The sequence below is a fragment of the Callorhinus ursinus genome, unplaced genomic scaffold (assembly GCF_003265705.2).
Source record: "Callorhinus ursinus isolate GAN/ISIS: 27379988/994484 unplaced genomic scaffold, GSC_fseal_2.0 scaffold8, whole genome shotgun sequence".
Classification (NCBI taxonomy): domain Eukaryota; kingdom Metazoa; phylum Chordata; class Mammalia; order Carnivora; family Otariidae; genus Callorhinus; species Callorhinus ursinus.
The window spans coordinates 36,832,764-36,845,874 of record NW_027397070.1 but is presented as its reverse complement, the minus strand read 5'-3'; the positions used below and the strand labels follow the sequence as shown (position 1 = coordinate 36,845,874).

Sequence of the window (13,111 nt, the reverse complement as noted above, 5' to 3'; positions counted from 1 at the left end):
AGGACCCTGTTTCTGATTCCTAGCCGTCACCTTCTCACCGTGTCCTCACACGATAGAAAAGGACAGGGAATCTCTGTGGGATCTCTTTTATAAGGTCACTAATGCCATTCTTTAGGGCCCCAGCCTTATGACCTAATCATCTCCCAAAGGTGCAGTTACTGAGCCTAACACCCATGAGGGTGAGGATCTCAACATAGCAATTTTGGGCGGAACGGGACACAAATATTCAGACCATGGGATTGAGATACTTGGTGAACTTGAGGAAAGTCTAGAGAGCTTGTTAGTAGTTAGGCTTCTGGATCCAGAAGCAAATGTCAGCTTTCTGTATTATAAAACCATGGATTTTAGAAGATTCCGGGGATGTGTACGAGTGTTCATATGAACCAAGACCTTGCCGAACCTCCTGAACAAAGCTATCTGTGGTTCCCTTGCTTCTTTGCTTTGCCTGATTTTGCATGTGTTACTTGGATTTTACTGATAAAAAGAGCAATGAGGGGAAAGATTTGGTGGTGGGGTAAAGGACTATCACAATGATTTTTTTACAGAAATTACCAGGATGTGGTTATTTTGAAGAGCAATTTAATTATGGAATATGGCAACTATAGACAGAGGAGGCTGGGATATTTTATATAATATTGGAATAAGTATCAGTTATGGGATATGTTGTGCCATACTTGTAATTTAAAGAACTTTTAATTTAAGTATTTACAGTTGTTGTAAATCATTACATTTGTAACCCTCCGTGTGTTAAACTTCAAGTCTTTAAAAATGTTATTTAAGTAGAGGAAATAAAGGGCACATTCTCATACTGTGGCATACCATCATAGAGTGTGTTGTCCTTTCTTTTTAGAGCAACTGAAAACCCATAATTATTATCCTAGTTGAATAAGGATTAAATAAAATCTGTAGAATCCCATTAAGAGAAATGAAGACCTTATTTCTAAAATAGTCAAATTGATTTAAATTAATTAACATTTATTGAATTTCGGTAGTAAAACTGTTTTCTGATCATTTATCATTTAAGCTAAATAGACCAAATTCTTGGAAAAGATACCTTTTGACCAAGGGGTCTAAGAATAGACACAGTGAAGTTGATTCTGAAGATCTGGTGTATTAGAGTGACTTATAGTGAGCGGACTTTCTTTCTTTTTTTTTCTTTAAATTTTTTATTGTTATGTTAATCACCATACATTACATCATTAGTTTTTGATGTAGTGTTCCATGATTCATTGTTTGTGCATAAGACCCAGTGCTCCGCACGTCCCTCCCCTCTAGAATCCTGTTTGTTTTTCAGAGTCCATCGTCGCTCATGGTTCGTCTCCCCCTCCGATTTACTCCCTTTCATTCTTTCCCTCCTGGTATCTTTTTTTTTTTTTCTTAACATATATTGCATTATTTGTTTCAGAGGTACAGCTCTGTGATTCAACAGTCTTGCACAATTCACAGTGCTCACCATAGCACATACCCTCATCATCCAGCCACCCCATCCCTCCCACCCCCCACCACTCCAGCAACCCTCAGTTTGTTTCCCGAGATTAAGAATTCCTCATATCAGTGAGGTCATATGATACATGTCTTTCTCTGATTGACTTACTTCACTCAGCATAACACCCTCCAGTTCTATCCACGTCATTGCAAATGGCAAGATCTCATTCCTTTTGGTGGCTGCATAATATTCCATTGTATATATATACCACATCTTCTTTATCCATTCATCTGTCGATGGACATCTTGGCTCTTTCCACAGTTTGGCTATTGTGGACATTGCTGCTATAAACATTGGGGTGCACATACCCCTTCGGATCCCTACATTTGTATCTTTGGGGTAAATACCCACTAGTGCAATTGCTGGATTGATTGGTAGCTCTATTTTCAACTGTTTGAGGAACCTCCATACTGTTTTCCAGAGTGGTTGCACCAGCTTGCATTCCCACCAACAGTGTAGGAGGGTTCCCCTTTCTCCACATCCCTGCCAACATCTGTCGTTTCCTGACTTGTTAATTTTAGCCATTCTGACTGGTGTGAGGTGGTATCTCATTGAGGTTCTGATTTGGATTTCCCTGATGCCGAGCGATGTTGAGCACTTTTTCATGTGCCTGTTGGCCATTTGGATGTCTCCTTTGGAAAAATGTCTGTTCATGTCTTCTGCCCATTTCTTGATTGGATTATTTGTTCTTTGGGTGTTGAGTTTGATAAGTTCTTTATAGATTTTGGATACTAGCCCTTTATCTGATATGTTATTTGCAAATATCTTCTCCCATTCTGTCGGTTGTCTTTTGGTTTTGTTGACTGTTTCTTTTGCGGTGCAGAAGCTTTTTATCTTGATGAAGTCCCAATAGTTCATTTTTGCCCTGGCTTCCCTTGCCTTTGTGGTATTTCTAGGAAGAAGTTGCTGCAGCTGAGGTCAAAGAGGTTGCTGCCTGTGTTCTCCTTTAGGATTTTGATGGACTCCTGTCTCACGTTTAGGTCTTTCAACCATTGGAGTCTATTTTTGTGTGTGGTGTAAGGAAATGGTCCAGTTTCCTTCTTCTGCATGTGGCAAATTTCCCAACACCATTTGTTGAAGAGACTGTCTCTTTGCCATTGGACATTCTTTCCTGCTTTGTCAAAGATGAGTTGACCATAGAGTTGAGGGTCCATTTCTGGGCTCTCGATTCTGTTCCATTGATCTGTGTGTCTGTTTTTGTGCCGGTACCATACTGTCTTGATGATGACAGCTTTGTAGTAGAGCTGGAAGTCCGGAATTGTGATGCCGCCAGCTTTGCTTTTCTTTTTCAAGATTCCTCTGGCTATTCGGGGTCTTTTCTGGTTCCATACAAATTTTAGGATTATCTGTTCCATTTCTTTGAAAAAAGTGGATGGTATTTTGATGGGGATTGCATTGAATGTGTAGATTGCTCTAGGTAGCATTGACATCTTCACAATGTTTGTTCTTCCAATCCATGAGCATGGAACGTTTTTCCATTTCTTTGTGTCTTCCTCAATTTCTTTCGTGAGTATTTTATAGTTTTCTGAGTACAGATCCTTTGCGTCTTTGGTTAGATTTATTCCTGGGTATCTTATGGTTTTGGGTGCAATTATAAATGGGATCGACTCCTTAATTTGTCTCCTCTTCTGTCTTGTTGTTGGTGTATAGGAATGCCACTGATTTCTGTGCATTGATTTTATATCCTGCCACTTTACTGAATTCCTGTATGAGTTCTAGCAGTTTTGGGGTGGAGTCTTTTGGGTTTTCTACATAAAGTATCATATCATCTGCAAACAGTGAGAGTTTGACTTCTTCTTTGCCGATTTGGATGCCTTTGATTTCTTTTTTGTTGTCTGATTGCTGTGGCTATGACTTCTAATACTATGTTGAATAGCAGTGGTGATAGTGGACATCCCTGCTGCATTCCTCACCTCAGGGAAAGCTCTCAGGTTTTCCCCATTGAGAATGATGTTCGCTGTAGGTTTTTCATAGATGGCTTTTATGATATTGAGGTATGTACCCTCTATCCCTATACTCTGAAGAGTTTTGATCAAGAGAGGCTGCTGTACTTTGTCAAATGCTTTTTCTGCATCTATTGAGAGGATCATATGATTCTTGTTCTTTCTTTTCTTAATGTATTGTATCACGTTGATTGATTTGCGGATGTTGAACCAACCTTGCAGCCCAGGGATAATTCCCCCTTGGTCGTGGTGAATAATCCTTTTAATGTACTGTTGGATCCTATTGGCTAGTATTTTGGTGAGAATTTTTGCATTCATGTTCATCAAGGATATTGGTCTGTAATTCTCCTTTTTGATGGGGTCTTTGGTTTGGGGATCAAGGTAATGGTGGCCTCATAAAACGAGTTTGGAAGTTTTCCTTTCATTTCTATTTTTTGGAACAGTTTCAGAAGAATAGGTATTAATTCTTCTTTAAATTTTGGTAGAATTCCCCTGGGAAGCCATCTGGCCCTGGGCTTTTGTTTGTTGGGAGATTTTTGATGACTGCTTCAATTTCCTTAGTGGTTATAGGTCTGTTCAGGTTTTCTGTTTCTTCCTGGTTCAGTTTTGGTAGTTGACACATCTCTAGGAATGCATCCATTTCTCCAGGTTATCTAATTTGCTGGCATAGAGTTGCTCATAATATGTTCTTATAATTGTTTGTATTTCTTTGGTGTTGGTTGTGATCTCTCCTCTTTCATTCATGATTTTGTTGACTTGGGTCATTTCTCTTTTCTTTTTGATAAGTCTGGCCAGGAGTTTATCAATTTCGTTCATTCTTTCAGAGAACCAGCCCCTAGTTTTGTTGATCTGTTCTACTGTTCTTTTGCTTTCTGTTTCATTGATTTCTGCTCTGATCTTTATTATTTCTCTTGTCCTGCTGAGTTTAGGCTTTATTTGCTGTTTTTTCTCTAGCTCCTTTAGGTGTAGGGTTAGGTTGTGTATTTGAGACCTTTCTTGTTTCTTGAGAAAGACTTGTATTGCTATATACTTTCCTCTCAGGACTGCCTTTGTTGCGTCCCAAAGATTTTGAACAGTTGTGTTTTCATTTTCATTTGTTTCCATGAATTTTTTTAATTCTTCTTTAATTTCCTGGTTAACCCATTCATTCTTTAGTAGGATGCTCTTTAGCCTCCATGTACTTGAGTTCTTTCCGACTTTCCTCTTGTGATTGAGTTCTAGTTTCAAAGCATTGTGGTCTGAAAATATGCAGGGAATAATCCCAATCTTTTGGTACCGGTTGAGACCTGATTTGTGACCTAGGATGTGATCTATTCTGAAGAATGTTCCATGGGCACTAGAGAAGAATGTGTATTCCGTTGCTTTGGGATGGAATGTTCTGAATATGTCTGTGAAGTCCGTTTGGTCCAGTGTGTTGTTTAAAGTCTTTATTTCCTTGTGGATCTTTTGCTTAGATGATCTGTCCATTTCAGTGAGGGGGGGTGTTAAAGTCCCCCACTATTATTGTATTGTTGTCGATGTGTTTCTTTGCTTTTGTTATTAATTGCCTTATATAACTGGCTGCTCCCATGTTCAGGGCATAGATATTTACAATTGTTAGATCTTCTTGTTGGATAGACCCTTTAAGTAGGATATAGTGTCCTTCCTCATCTCTTATTACAGTCTTTGTTTTAAAATCTAGTTTGTCTGATACAAGGATTGCCACCCCAGCTTTCTTTTGGTGTCCATTAGCATGGTAAATGGTTTTCCACCCCCTCACTTTCAGTCTGGCGGTGTTTGGGTCTAACATGAGTCTCTTGCAGACAGCATATCGATGGGTCTTGTTTTTTAATACAATCTGATAGCCTGTGTCTTTTGATTGGGGCATTTAGCCCATTTACATTCAGGGTAACTATTGAAAGATATGAATTTAATGCCATTGTGTTGCCTGTAAGGTGACTGTTACTGTATATTGTCTGTGTTCCTTTCTGGTCTGTGCTTTTAGGCTCTCTCTTTGCTTAGAGGACCCCTTTCAAGATTTCTTGTAGGGCTGGTTTCGTGTTTGCAAATTCCTTTAGGTTTTGTTTGTCCTGGAAGTTTTTATCTCTCCTTCTATTTTCAATGACAGCCTAGCTGGATATAGCATTCTTGGCTGCATATTTTTCTCGTTTAGTGCTCTGACTATATCATGCCGGTCCTTTCTGGCCTGCCAGGTCTCTGTGGATAGGTCTGTTGCCAGTCTAATGTTTCTACCATTGTAGGTTACATATCTCTTCTCCTGAGCTGCTTTCAGGATTTTCTCTTTGTCTCTGAGACTCGTAAGTTTTACTATTAGATGTCGGGGTGTTGACCTATTTTATTGATTTTGATAGAGGTTCTCTGTGCCGCCTGGATTTTGATGCCGTTTCCTTCCCCACATTAGGGAAGTTCTCTGTTATAATTTGCTCCAATATACCTTCTGCCCCTCTCTCTCTCTTCTTCCTCTTCTGGGATCCCAATTATTCTACTGTTGTTTCGTCTTATGGTATCACTTATCTCTCGAATTCTGCCCTCGTGATCCAGTAATTGTTTATGTCTCTTTTTCTCAGCTTCTTTATTTTCCATCATTTGGTCTTCTATATCGCCGATTCTCTCTTCTGCCTCATTTATCCTGCAGTTAGTGCCCCCATTTTTGATTGCACCTCATTAATAGCCTTTTTGATTTCGACTTGGTTAGATTTTAGTTCTTTTATTTCTCCAGAAAGGGTTTCTCTAATAACTTCCATGCTTTTTTCAAGCCCAGCTAATATCTTTAAAATCATGATTCTGAACTCTAGGTCCGACATTGTACTAATGTCCGTATTGAGTAGGTCCCTGGCAGACGGTACTCCCTCTTGTTCTTTTTGTTGAGGTGATTTTTTTCCATCTTGTCATTTTGTCCAGAGAAGAATAGATGAATGAGAGAACAAAATGCTAACAGTGTAACAATGTCCCCAAAAAATATACTCTAAATAAATTAGAAAAGACCTGAAACCAGGGGAAAAGAAAGGGAAAGAAAGAAAAAAGAAAGAGAGAGAAAAAAAAAGATAAAGATAAGAACAAACAAAAACAGAACATAAAAAACCAGAATATGATCAAATATGATCAGGCTGGTGCATGGATCAGTGCCACACACTAGATTTTGGGTGTATTTTTGTCTGTTAGGAGAAAATGCCTCCCAAAATTTTAAAGAAAGAAAGACTTATATATGTACAAAATAAGAGTTGATATGATGAAGGGATGGAATATGAGCGTAAAGATGAAAAGTATAAAAAATTTTATAAAAGGAATTGATAAGTTTGAAAAAAGAAGAGGATTTTTAAAAAGAAAAAAAAAGAGAAAGTAAAAGGAGAGAATGTGATCAGGCAAGAGACTAGAACAAAGCCATACACTAGAGATTTAGGGTATATTTTGATCTTTTAGAAGAAACTGTATCTCAAAATTTTAAAGAGAAAACAACTTATATATATATATATGCTAAAAATAAGGGTAACTACTATGAAGGGATAGACTATGACTCTAAAAATGAAAAATAAAAAATTTTTTTTAAAAAGGATTGATAAGATGTTGGTTGAAAAAGGGAAAAAGAAAAATTAAAAAAAAAAGTTAAAAAAAATTTAACTTTGAAAGACTAAAGAATCATGGTAAAAAAGCCATGAATTCTATGTGCTGTATTCCCCTAGCGCAGGAGTTCTGCGATTCTCCTTGATCGGTAAACTTGGTCTTGGCTTGCTGGCTGTTCTTGCTGATCTTCTGGGGGAGGGGCCTGTTGCCTGGTTCCCAAATGTCTTTGCAGGAGGCAGCATTGCCCCGCCCTTGCCGGTCTGGGCTAAGTCATCTGCTCCGGTTTCCTCTCCGGAGCTTTTGTTCCCTGCAAGCTTTCAGTACAGCTTTGGAGGATGAGAGTGAAAACGGCGGCCTCCCAATCTTCGCCCCGGAGGAGCCGAGAACTCGGGGCCCGTGAGCGGACTTTCTTAATTAGAGAAGGATTTTTTTAAAGTAAGGGTAGTATTTTGTCAAATGAGTAATGGAAGATTGTGCTGAATAGATGGAAACATTGGCTTCTCCCTGGATGTGGGACTAGGAAAAGAGAAAAGAGATATATTTGGTGCTGTTAGAGAAGAGCTACCTGGAGGAGTTCACTTCTGGATGGCACCAAATTGTAGTGTTTCAGTGCAGATCAAATTTTTATACAAACTGAAATTGGAAGAGAATTGACAGTATCACCATCCCTAGCATGACAGCCATGACAGTGTGGTTAAGCTTTAAAATTCCCCACCGACAGGGAGAGAGAAAAGGAGGAAAGAATGGGACAATAGTAACTATTTCAGAAATACTTAGAATTTTTAAAGATAAAGTTGTCAGTATAAAAGATGTATAATAACTCAGCATAAAGTTCATCTGGAAGAAAAGCCCCACAATTCAATAAATTGTATTGAATGCCGTAAAACTCTTGATCAAAGATGTGAACGAAATGCTTCAGTAGAAAGGTGAGTGTTTTAATGATGTCAGCACTTAATTTAAACTTCAAATTGGGGCAGTATGAACCTAACATATGTTTAACCTGTGTTTTAGTTGAAGAAAGTTTCTAAGCCCTTGCTTACCACCTTCTTCGTCTAAATGAAAAGGTTATCAGTGTTCTATGATAACGTTTATTTAGACCTAATATTATTCTTATACTTTGAGAAACCAAAAATGATTAATTTACCAAACAGCTTATAGTTAAGAATCTGGAATTCATAATGACTGGAGGATCATCTAATTTTGTCCCTATTGCTCTGTAAGTACAATTTTTCAGGGTCAAAATTAACCCAATAGATAACCATTTCAAAAATTGTTATGCCCTTTAAAATTCATATTGTGCAGATTGTATCCGAGATAGCTGAAACTAGTTCCAGATAGAAGGCCTAAATTGCCAAAATATTAATGAAGACATAATATTAATATATTACATAATTAAATATTTTCTCAAGACTAGTAGAATGAGAATATAAAATTAGGTATTTCTAGAGATATTTTTTGGGAGGGGGGATGAATTAATTTGTGCTGGTATAGATATCAAATAATTTTTTTTAGAAAATTGGTGATACTAAAAAATAGGCATTGGAATTAAATACAAGTTTCACTTAACCTATGTGGATTTCCCTGAGTAAACATTGTATTGTAACTGAAGTTAAATCCTCGCTGGGTGAAGGAGCATAAAGACCATATTCCCCATGCCTGAGATGGCAGAGCCCCCATTTTCAGGACTTATCTGAATTTATGGGTTCACAAATATTATCTGAGTCTGTTGTTTACTGGTTCATCACAGTATGAGAAAGCTAGGGGCAGTAGTGGATTATTTTTAATAAATGGGAATTAATTTACAGTATAGTCATATATTCTTCTATTTTATACTTTCTATACCTGGTTGATGTTAAAATTAACATCCTTTCTCTGATAAAAGTACGGCGATCGAAAGTATCCTTGACAAATAAAATTTGTTGACCCCATTTTTGACATCCAGTTTTATAGTCAAATTTACCAAACAGCGAAATCTGAAAATCTGGAAATTACTAGTCAACCTGATAACTGAGCCAAATTTTGAAGGCTTGGAATATTAAAAATTTGGTTCATAATCATGTCAACAAAGTTCTTTCCAGATCATTAAAACTGAAATCACAAAAAAAAAACATTTAATTTGGTTGTATATATAGGTATAAAATAAGTTAATAACTTAGATTTTGTGGCTTATTAATACTAGTGAGAACAAGATTCTGCTAAAGACTTTAATACACTTAGTGTAGGGGAAATAGATAATACTAAAGGGGAAGTACATTTTCTTGACCTACTGCTTTGTCTGCATTAGTATAATCTCTAGCATTTCCTTTTGAGAAACTATTTGGAGGCAAAGAGAAAATTAAATTTTAACTAGAGCCCACGTAAAAATCACTTAATGTATCTTTGGGTCTTTAGGATAATAGGTACATAGAAATGATCCCCATTTTTGTTTTGAAGTTAACTTTCATTATTAAGCTACGTATAAAGGAATATTAATGTGAAATATTAAAATAGGCTTGTCATCTCTTGCTCAGTACATTAATGCTACTTCTCCATGCATGTACGTATCAAGGGGGAAAAAAAGAAGAACCGAAAAGAGAAAACACCCACAAGCTTAATGCCAAACTTTTCAAAGACTACTTGTAAAACCTGCATGGGGGAGAAGTATGTCAAAGGGGCAGTTATTGTTAGATAGTCTTTTCAGACTTTCCTAGTCGTTTATCTTATATTCTGTTTTCTACCCGCAGTGAGAAAAAGAAAGAAAAAGAGCGTGAAGAACTGTGGAAAAAACTGGAGGATCTGGAATTAAAGAGGGGGCTTAGACGTGACGGCATAATTCCAACTTAACAGAAATAATTACAGCAGCGTCACTAACCTGTGGGGTCACACATTTATGTAGTAGAAGATGGAGCAGCAGTTTTCTGTATTGTGCAACTTTGCAGTAGATTTCACATCTGTTTCATTATTACAACAGCACTGTATATACCTGTCTCTAAGTAAAGGAAAAAAAAATGACTTCAATCCAAAGTTTGGACAGTAGATGGACTTCTCAGAACTTTGCAAACATAATCATTGTTCTAACCCTCTTTAAAAAGCAAAAAGCAGTCTTCAAAGATCTGTTGATGAAATTGCCGTGTTAAAATTCTATTATCAGGAGTTCCTTATTTATCCTTAGCAGAGAGTATGAAACAATTTTCAAATGTGAACAATCTTAAATTTAGCTTGTCTTTCTGCTAAGCTGTTAAATGTATTTATAGTAACGGAAGAAAAAAAAAAGACTGTCATTTCCTTATAAGTTTGTATAACATCCTCCTCTGGATAACTTGACTGTAACTTAACATCTTTTCCTTTTGCACATCTTCATGAGTTGAATGTCCATGTGGAATGGGGCCAGGAATTGTAAGGCCCCTGATAAAAGTTTTGCTGACTGGAGTGAACATCTTTCCAGTAACCAGGTAGCCCTGGTACTCCTTTAGTTTTAAAATTAGGAGTAAAAGAGAAGCGGTGATAAACATAGTAGGGAAGGGAATTTTGGATTCCTGCATCAGTTTATGGCGAATCCAAACCAATGTCTTGAATCCTTTGAAAACAGGCACTGGGACATCAGAGGCTTCAGTAGCTGACCAGTATTAGTTGCATACATCATTGAACACACATACCAGAGATGTTCGAGAAATGTCAGAAAACATCCTTTTGGGCCATTTTGTAATAAGAAAGACAAACACTAAACAGTACAACCATGAAATTGATCGCCAGGATTACGAATTGGGAAGAGAGTTGAGCAAACAGCTTGGACTGTTTGGAGTTGTTGCCTTACTTTTTAATATGTATTTATAAAGTATTCCAGCAAAAGAGGATGTAGCCTCTGGGAAAAAACAAACATATTACAGTGTTTTTTGTAGATTCTCGTTCTATATCTCATCACAGCGCCAGCCCTGTTTTTAGCCGGAAAGGATTCAGGATAAACATTACTATGCATTCTGAATTGGATGCATATTCCTAACTACTGTATTTGTTACCAAAAGTGGTTCTACAAATGCTACTGAAAAGAATCTGGAAATCCCTAATGTCCTGAGTATTAATAATAAAGTTTAAAAATGCTTTTATATCAAAGGTGCATTGTGACCAAATTGTTTAAGAAAAAAATGAAAAACAAACAAAATTTAGGGCTGTATTATAGATATATCTTATTGGCTCTCTGCTTTGTATTTAAAAGAGGAATCTTACATTTTAGGGAGATAAAATGCCGATGAAATTTGTGTCTAGTATGTACTTACTTGATGCGGTTGCATTGTTATGTACTGCAAGATACGTGTTTTGGAACTTAATTTTCAGGATGCTGTTGCTTGTTATGGATGTGGCAGCAGTGAGTTGATAATCCTAAACCATCCCCTCCAGCAGTATTCGTGGCATAGAGCTAATTCTGTGTTCATGTACTGAATTGTGATAGTAGCAAACATGAACATATGAACTGTCATTGCTCTTAATAGAAATATAATATCAATATGGACTGGTATATTCTCTTCCTTCCACTTAAATATAAAGTAGAATATGCAGTTTTATTGTTTCCAAGAAAAAGGAAAAAAAAAAGCCGCTGACCTTTCTCCCCTACTAAGTGTTTCAGGATTATCAGGTCACAGTTGGATATTGTCATCTCAGTAACTTTGTAAAACAAAAACAAAACTTGGCTATGTTAATTCTGAAAAAGAAACAGCAGTAAAAGAGTCATATGCAACACCCAACACAACATGGTTTAATGGAATGAAGAGATTTTTTTTTTTTTAAAGAACATTAATGGGGATTCAATGTAAAGCCAGCGGAGGCTGCCAAAATGAAACAACTTACTTTAAAAGTGCTGGAGCAAAGGTGCAAGTTCAAACACTAAAGACAAAAAATAAATTTGTAACAAATCATCTCCTTTAGCCCTTTTGCTTTGAGCCTGTTAGCTTTGACTCTGCACTACATTTGTTTTTGACAGTATAAACTTATGTTTGCCATCAATTCATCTTTTTAGATAGAAGACATTAAAATCGCAGGTTTATGAACGATCTCTGCCCATTAAAATGAAATGCAGTCATTTGAAATGAGAAAGACGAGGACCCTGTTTTGCACCTTTCCCTGCGCTCCGAGTTACGGTGAGGACTGCACTGTTACCCTTTGATATTAATTCTGTATGTTGATCATTCCAAACTGAGAAGAACAAAGCCAAACTTCAGACATATTTACAGAAGCAATTGCAAATATATGTCTAAGATGTATAGGGCAACTTCTGAGAAGAAACACTGTCTTTTCTTTTTTAACCGAAAGTGACAATGTGACATCTGTCATGTTGTGTCCGGTGACGCAGAGTACCTGAGGTAATCTGACTGTTGCACTATGTGACATAGTTAAGGCTGTACTTGCTGCATTTACAGCAGCTCGCTCTCTCTCTCTCTCTCTCTCTCTCTCTCTCTCTCTCTCTCTCCCCCCCTCCCTCTCCCTCTCCTCTCCCCCACTTCTGCTGTTGCCGCAACTTGAGTTCATTGTGACAAATGCATCTTCGTGTTATATTTTGTTCGCTTCCTAATTTCCAGAACTATATATAAATATATTTTTTAAATAGCAAATATTGTAGTTAGTGAGTGATGATCACTCCAACCTCATCCCTACCATATTGGTTTCAGGGGTAGGACAAAGAGTGTCTTTGGAAGAACCAAACCAAACCCAACCAAACCCTGTGGTTTAGAATGATGCTGGGGCCTGGGGTGTGGGCCCAGAACAACCATGTGAGTGAATTGACCCATCTCATACTTTGAATCAAGCATGCATTCCTTTTCTCATTGTGCAAGTGTCCCCAGTTGTTTCCCATCAGTGTCTAGTTTTTGTTCTTTTAAATTTTATTATATTTTGCTCTCCCTGACATCTGTTTTTTATAAAATAAAATAAAAAATAAAAAAAGTAAGAAATAAATAATACCCTCGATGCCGCTGGATACTCACAAGCAGGGTTATTGCTCCTTCATCTTGGGCTTGCTTGCCTAAATGGAAGGGTTTAATTTATTTTGTACCTCCTTCTATGCGTGGGGCAGTCCAGGGTGCAGAGCCAGGAATTGCTTGTAATTGCACCTGCTATACTTAAATGTATAGCCCTAGGCTCAATCACACTA

The 13,111-nt window shown here is 37.3% G+C and overlaps 1 protein-coding gene across 3 annotated transcripts in view; it reads left to right on the top strand.

The window, feature by feature from the left end:
* The window catches only part of PPP2R5E (protein phosphatase 2 regulatory subunit B'epsilon), a 148,551-nt gene extending 136,663 nt beyond the window's left edge, over positions 1 to 11,888 (top strand). For all 3 annotated transcript variants that reach the window (XM_025869918.2, XM_025869917.2, XM_073895341.1), the window contains one exon: positions 9,714 to 11,888. In XM_025869918.2, the coding sequence (XP_025725703.1) occupies positions 9,714 to 9,813 (100 nt within the window). In that variant the 3' untranslated portion in view covers positions 9,814 to 11,888. The remainder of the gene's footprint in view (positions 1 to 9,713) is intronic.
* The last annotated feature ends 1,223 nt before the right edge of the window (positions 11,889 to 13,111 follow it).